The 7,806-nt window shown below is 41.3% G+C and overlaps 1 protein-coding gene across 12 annotated transcripts in view; it reads left to right on the top strand.

Annotated features, from left to right (window-relative positions):
• The window catches only part of LOC113216548 (longitudinals lacking protein), a 115,972-nt gene that overhangs the window by 38,964 nt on the left and 69,202 nt on the right, over nucleotides 1-7,806 (top strand). Inside the window, exons 6-8 of one of the 12 annotated variants that reach the window (XR_008011030.1) lie at nucleotides 436-602; nucleotides 2,351-2,643; nucleotides 2,732-2,779. The exons of 9 other annotated variants lie outside the window; for them this stretch is intronic. Coding sequence is in view for 2 of the 3 variants with exons in the window: in XM_052266642.1 (XP_052122602.1) it covers nucleotides 2,945-3,399 (455 nt within the window). In the remaining variant the exon portion in view is untranslated. Of the gene's footprint in view, nucleotides 1-435; nucleotides 603-2,350; nucleotides 2,780-2,944; nucleotides 4,288-7,806 lie in introns of those variants that run through there. 2 more of the 12 variants (XM_052266634.1, XM_052266642.1) reach the window with 2 other exon arrangements.

The following is a 7,806-nucleotide window of genomic DNA, read 5'->3' as shown; positions in this document are numbered from 1 at the left end:
TGTTGTCGGCAATGTACATCCAAATGGTAGATGACTACAAGTTACGAAAAGTGTGTTATGATCGGCTATGGTTGTATGCTTATTTTTAGACCTTTTTTTTGTCTCTGATGTGTATTGGCTTACTTTGTTGTGTTGTGATTCAAATTTAAATGGACCCCTTATTTTACGTGTTATTTGTACTGGACGTTTGTTAAGATGAAGTTCAACAGTAATAGTTTTTTCTGAATGTTACAGTTATGAGTTTGTTTTTATTTTAACCTCATTAAAAGCATAGCTTTTATCGTCGACTGAGAGACCTACCCCGAACAGACTTCTTTAAGAATTTTTACTGCCCATTCCTCATGAAAGTGATAAAAGAACCCAATGAAAACGTCTACGCGACAACTAAATTTGCCTCACTTCCTTCATTGACTCTAACTTACCACATGTTTCCAGGTGGATCGCTGGACCTGTTACACAAGACGTTTGGTGGGGGTATTAGTGAGCGTGTGGTCACGTGGCCCAGGGCGCCATTACAGGGCAACCGTGGTCGTGTCGGCACGAACGAGCAGCCAGCTACTTGTCCAAAATGCTTCAGGGTATATCGCCGGCGAAAGCACATGGTATGCCACCTTCGCGACGAGTGTGGCAAACCCCCCCAATTTCAGTGTCCGTATTGCATTAAAGCTTTGAGGCAAAAGAGCAACCTCAGAGCCCACATACGAAGTCAGCACCCCGGCCAACCGTACCCCACAGACTAAAATAGAAAGAACATATATGCGTATGTTCGTACGATTTTGTGCCTCTGTACCATTGTGTTTAATCTGGTCTTTGGTCATAGACTATTCGGTCATTGTTGCGTTGAAGTATTTTACATCGGAATTTTTTTGCCATGTATAAAATATCAATCAGTAACATAAAAAAATAAATTCGGCAGTCAACTTCATTCAGAGATTTTTAAAAATCCAACGAGGCTTTGTAGAAGCTAGGAAAGACTTCTTCTCTTAAACCTTTCTTTCTTAAATCAAGTGGGATTGTGTTACGATTTTTAAAAAAACAAGCCATTTTTTTTCAGCCCGGTAAAAGCAATTTTTTAAAATCATCTTTGTTTCTTCCAAACCATTTTTTTGACGCAGAGAAATTTATTCTGTATCTTAAAAACGCCAAAAAAATGTAGTAACACTTTCCGTGTCCAAGTCTGACAGGAGCACATAGTGACAAATCGCTGCCCTGGTCCTCCTGGTAACTATTCACACCAGTCTCGATGCAAAGAAGAAAGTTTTTGACCTCCGGAAACATAAACCACAAGCCGGTTAACCGGCTTTCAATTCAATATTGAATTAGATTCAATGTTCTTGCGCTGGGGAGAATTTCAATTTTGACTTAGACAATTTTGATGACATTTTCAACTTTTTCCTTTTTATTTGCCAGGAATACTCAGCGAGTATCAACAAATTGGTCATGCGCAATTTTTCTTATTATTAGTTTTGACCCGTTCCTTGCTTATTGCGATGTCATTCCAAAGTTTGAGCAGCCCGGTAACCTCTCAGTCACATTGGAACGCTCGGGGCAGTCCGAGGCAGTGCCGAGTATATGTAATAACAGATTTTCTGGCTTAGTGATAAAAGAAGATTATGTCTTATTCACACTTCTTCAGAAACTACAAAAAAGCAACTTAAATATTAATGTTTTAAAAATACTTAATAGCTTTGCTCATTTTTCTTTCGTTTTAAATCTAAAGAAAATGATTTCTGTTGCTGCGTACTGTTTATTTCTCAATACAGTCGTTAACATTTGTGTAATTTTATCAGAAATATCCTTTTAGACCGTGAAAGTTGCGTAGAAATATTTGTTTTACCCACTGTCACTTAGTGCCTCGGGCTTAGTGACAAATGCCGGGCTTGCTTTCGACCCGATTCTCAGGATATTCAAAATTCTTATTCCAGTCAACTTATGGTCCATTTACCTCGGCAAAGGTTTTAAGAACCTGTACAAACTTTTACCCACTGCATTGAGCCCACCAAAAGAGAATAAAGCTCAAATTCCCCCAATAAATGTCACTCTGTGCCCCTATAGCTTCTCGCTCTCAAATTGCTTTTTCAATCCAGTATATATGAACAACACATTAGTATGTATCTTCACGATTGTTTTTTTAATTAATAAAAATGTTGTTTGACAACAAGTTTAATGTTCATAACCCCACTCCGTACTTCCCGTTACTGTACCTGAAATAAGAGATCGCGCATAGTTTCCTTTACACTACATTCGGTCTTTTGACTAGATTCACTTGTGAATCTTCAAATCGCAAATTTGCTCGCTTTGTGGTGTTGCTGTGCTGGATGCAGACACACTTATATCCCTCTTGTTTCAGACTGGCAGAGATGGAACGATGACTTCGTTCAGAACCCTCTTTCTGCGTCCACCTCTGATACTTTGGAACGTCACCGATGTCCACGCTGTCAAAAGGATTATCGCAGACGTCACCACATGTTGTACCACCTGCGAATGGAATGTGGGAAGCCGCCTCAATTCCTCTGCCCGCATTGCAGCCACGCCACCAAGCAGAAAAGCAACCTTCGCACCCACATGCGGAGACACCATCCTCACCTGTTAAATAATAATCAATAATACGGTTGAAAGAAATTCACATGGCCGACAAACAGTGTATGGAAATCTTTGTTAAACTGCACTTGTCGTTTTTTATTAACTATTCTTCTCTTGCTAGTCGATAAAGAAATATGTCGATGTTTAGTGTCAAGCCTTATGTCTGGAAGTGGAAAGTAAACCTTTGTGTCATGGACTCTGAACTGGTTAAATTACCTGTGTCCGTTACTCGTCTGAAGGAAAAAGGTTTACGCCTACCGCAGCACTGGCCATCACGGAGTGTGTAGAGCTGTGTACTATTTTTTAAAAGTGCGGATTTTGATCCAACAATTAGCACTAACTCCTCTTCTTCCTTTTGCAGATTTTCTTCGAGATGCACCGTTTGCGGCAGCCTTTCTGCAGGCAAAGCAGCAACACCAGTTGGATACCATGACCTCAGCCTCCCAGGCAGCGCAAACCGTGATGGGTCCAACTAATGGATTGTATCCTCCAGGTGGGCCTGTCGGTGGCGTAATGCAGAGTATGAGCTGGGCCTCCTCCAGCGGCCCCGGCGAGTACCCCTGTCCACAGTGCAACCGAAGTTACAGATGGAAGGGCAGCCTTGCGCAACACCTTAGACTTGAGTGTGGGAAAGAGCCGCAGTTTCAATGCCCGTACTGTCCACATCGTACGAAACACAAGGGCAACCTAAACATACATATTTTAGGCCGGCACGCAGGTAAACCTGGAATCCCTGTGCGCGGCCCCTATTCTGAACGAAAGTACACCATGCCAGACCAACAGATCCTACCCCCCCAACTGGCACCCCCACAGTAATCACATTGTGTTTGATTTGTCTGCTAAAGCGTACCGAAAATTCCACCTCAGTGCATGACCCAGTGAGAAATGCGGATATCAAATTGACATCAGCACGATATCGGACTTCAGAAAAGTGTCGATTTCGGGCCCATTTTTGAATCAGTTCTGAGTCAGAAACTTGAAAACGATGTCGTTCTGATATCGATTCGATATCGCTTAAAATTCATTTCGCACTGGGGATGACTGATCTCACTGAAGTGCAAATCTGGAGCTCTTAGCTATTTTAAAGGAAATTGTATGATTGTACCTCATTTCTTCCTCTGCTCCAATTGTCTAATGTAAAATATTCTTTAGTTGTTCTTCGTGGTTATACTGTCAGAATGAAGGTAGGGCAGGGCTAGTCTGATTCTTGAATTTCTGAGGAGTAATATTTAGCGCCTTTGTAAAAGCACTGGAGCTCGACCTTTGCTTTATCTAATATTGTTTTACCATAAGAAAAAAAGTTGCGATCAGTCAATTATTCTGTGCAACATTTGAAAAATAAAATAAAAATTGAGACAGTTTTTGTTTGTTTAGTACTAGAAGTGATATAGTGATATAAACGATGCGTTCCTGTGTTTTATGTGTATAATTAGAGTTGTGTGAAAGAATATGTGATAATTATTCGAAGGAGATATAATTGTGCACCGTTTTCAAACTAGTAAGCTAACTTGCGTTTGGCGCATTTTATGCATTATTTAGAAAATTAAAGTAATAAATGCAATTTTAAATCTATATTTTTTTAAAAGTTGAATGTAATGTTGAATGTAACAACGACCTGAATTCTAAGTTCGCATTGTTTTTGAGCTTCCCATTTTTTCTACATTACTTCCTATGAAAATAAAAGACTAAATTACATTTCCGTAACTGTTTGATGATTTATAACTTGCTTAGCACTCTAACCAATCCAACTGGCAAAATTGTTTTGCAGTTGCAGGTGTATAACTCAAGATCAACACTTACAAGTACATGACTAATTTGTGTGTTGAACACTTCTTAAAACTTGATTTTGCCCGACCGGAATGTTGTTCAAGTCTGTCAAAGCAATTCACACTGTCATATTGTGATCTCATGACTTTTCGATGCTTTTTCAGAGTCCAGGTGGACTTCAGGTAGCCCTAGGGTCGTTTCCACGCGGTCCATTCAACGCAAGAAGAAATGCGGTCAATACTTTTGCCAGTGTGGCAAGTCCTACCGCTACATAGATAGCCTCCACAAGCACCGGAAGTGGGAGTGTGGCAAGGATCCTCAGTTCCAGTGTCCATACTGCCCTCACCGCAGCAAGCGCAGGAGTAACCTCGGCATCCACATGCGACGTCGGCACCCGGACATGCTGTGACAAGCACCAGATCATACAGCGTATTCTCTATTCGGGTACTGACTGAAATGAAATTCGTTTGTATCTATAAATTTTTATTGACACTGGTTTTTATGCATCACTTAGCGAGAATTCTATTTGTGAAAACCAATCTTAATTTGATAACGGCATGAATTCATGCGAGCTGCGCGTTAACCGTACCTATAAAATGATGTTTTTCATTGATATATGTCTGATGTTGCGTATTGTTGCAGACTACTCGTGGGGAAAAACCTGGACTACACCTCCGAAACTCTCGAATGCAACTCGTATTCGCGGAGGACAGTATCATTGTGACTGTGGCAAATCATACCGTTACGAACGCAACCTCAAGAAACATAAAAAACATGAATGTGGGAAGGAACCTAAATTCCAGTGCCCCTATTGTTTACACCGCACTAAATTAAAAGAGAACCTTAAATCCCACATCCGTGGTCAACATCCAGGCAGTCCTTTTGTCTGAGAGATGCAATCACTATTTCTGTAAATTTTTGTTCGGAGACCCATAAAAAAAATTGTTTTCACTCTTTGCTGCTGCTGCTGTACTGTCATCCAATTTATAATAACATTATTTGTGAAAGGGAATCAGGGTACTTTATTTAGGAACACTCAATTTCGCAAATTCACCAATCCTTTATTTTGCAGCCTTATTTTAGTTAGTTTTGTTTTTCTCTCTGACAACATGATCTTTTTTCCAGACTTCGATATTCCTTGGGAAGGAGCTTGGACGGGAAACCATGTCCATTCCGTTAACGGCGTTACTCGGGAACCTCATTTGGGAGCACAGTATCAGTGTGGATGCGGGAATACATATCGCTATGAACGCAATCTGAAGATGCACCAGAGACGCGAATGCGGAAAGGAGCCGTCTATAATTTGTCCTCATTGCTCTTACCGTAGCAAACAGAAAAGCCATATGAAGCGTCACGTCCGTTGCAAGCACGGGGACATAACAACTATTCTTTAGTTCTCATGGTCCTTGTTACTTTTATGAGTGAAGATGTTGATATCGAAATTGTGATCACAATAGTCAATAAATATTATTTTTCGTAAAAATTAACTGTCTGAAATTTCCAAGTTGTATTTTTTTTATAAGGGGTGTTCTTACTTATGTGCCAAACCTGGGCACCGCTTGGTTGCCATCAGTTTACCTTGTACTCTAACGTAACTTTTCAATCCTAGACTGGCTGGACGATGTTAACGTAAAAGACGAGCCCTTGGATGCGGATGAGGCCCCTTGTTTACCCGAGGCTCGTGTGACACTGAGAGCTCTCTTGGACCGGCCTACACTACTGAATCCCGTGGAGCCGTCAACACTGCGCCACCTTCTCCAGCAGCCTCCAAAACCGCGCCCCCCCGCTATGGTCTCTTTGGCTGGACCATCTTCTCTGGGGGCGCGTGTGTGGAGCTTTGTTCCAGAAGATAACTCTCCGGACCTGTTTGCCCCTGACTCGCGCTTTAAGTGCCTCCAATGTCAACTATGGTTCTCGAGTGCCTCCCAACTTTCGCATCATCTGGCTCGCCAACACCCCAACGATTGATTACAATCTGTTGTTTTACTCTGTCCTATGCAATATGAGGTAAAAGCACTTAACTCTGGATGTTTTGTAATATTCCTGGAGTAAATATTTATTCTTCAGACCCGCTTAAAGCCAACATTAAATTGATATCTTTCAGAATCGCCGTCAACCGCAACAAAGCAACCTTTTAACTGATAAAGTGGTTTGTTTTGTTTTAGGCTCTGGAGAGTATGAAGATTTTTGGTTCGGGCTTCCCGAGGACCAGTCCGATCAGCATCCAGATCATCGGGCCGACCTACCACCAGCTGGACACAAGCCGGGTTCTGTTCCTGGCCAATTCAAGTGTCACCAGTGCGGGAACGTGTACAGGTGGAAAGGAAATCTTTCGGCTCACATTCGGGTCGAATGTGGGAAGCTTCCACAGCTCCAGTGCCCTCATTGTCCGTCACGTTTTAAGCACAAAAGCCATCTGAAGAGACATGTCCTACGTCGGCACCATGATTGGAATTACGCCAACAAACTTTTACTACCAGAGGGAATTTTCTAATTGCGTATTTTATTACGGTCGCTCGTGTTTTCTGTACATCTGTTGTGAAAAATATTGAACTGTTAAAATTTGTATTGTTTGTTTCTCACCCCTGATGGACAAGGTCGTGCCTTTTAATAAACCCTGTTCTTAAAACATGGAAAACATTTTTTGTTTTCGTTTGTGGTTCTGGAGCTTTAGAGTGGCAACGAAATTATCAATAATTATGAATGCCTTCAACTCTCCTTTCAGTAAACACGGAGGCCTGAGGAAGGTGGGTGGGTTGTTTTAGTGTTCGTCATGGCTCCTTATTATGTCCGGGTTCACCATTTAAGTTCGAACTGAGCCGATAACACTTGTATCATGGGGTAAAATATATAACGGTGCCCTTCTGAACCTTGTAGTTTGATCTTGAAATTTATGAGAGCGATGGTATATGTACCCTTTAGGTCACGTAAATTTTTTTTGTAACTTTACTTAATATCATAAGAAGCCGCCGTTAGCTTTTTAGTGTGCACGCAGAGATAAACAGTATGCGGTTGGTGGCTCTGTTCAGAAATTAGGAAGAAAGATACAAGGTGGTTCGCTGCTTTTAATTCATTTAATTATATTCTAACTTGATTATGGTCTTTTCCTAGGTTTTAATAACGTTTTAAGTGGACGTCCTATGCCGGGACAGTTCCCCTGCCCGCAGTGTGGGAAAGTTTACCGATGGAAGAGAAACCTTTCGCAACATTGCAAGCTGGAATGTGGAAAGGAACCCGAGTTGCAGTGCAATCTGTGTCCCCGTCGCTTTAAGTTGAAGAGACATCTAAAACGCCACGTACTACGATGCCACTAGGATTGTAACTTTTCTCATGTTTCCACGTATTTAAAGCGAATCGTTCCAGTTCAACATAACTTTATATATCTTCGCTGAAAATACATGATATGCATTGACCATGGCCTAATGTATCTCAACAAGTCAATTTTTTTAAAGTGAA

Source organism: Frankliniella occidentalis, unplaced genomic scaffold, assembly GCF_000697945.3.
Source record: "Frankliniella occidentalis isolate FOCC.00 unplaced genomic scaffold, Focc_3.1 Scaffold41, whole genome shotgun sequence".
Taxonomy (NCBI): Eukaryota; Metazoa; Arthropoda; class Insecta; order Thysanoptera; family Thripidae; genus Frankliniella; species Frankliniella occidentalis.
Note: the sequence above shows the minus strand (reverse complement) of the source record. Positions and strands in the feature narration are given on the sequence as shown.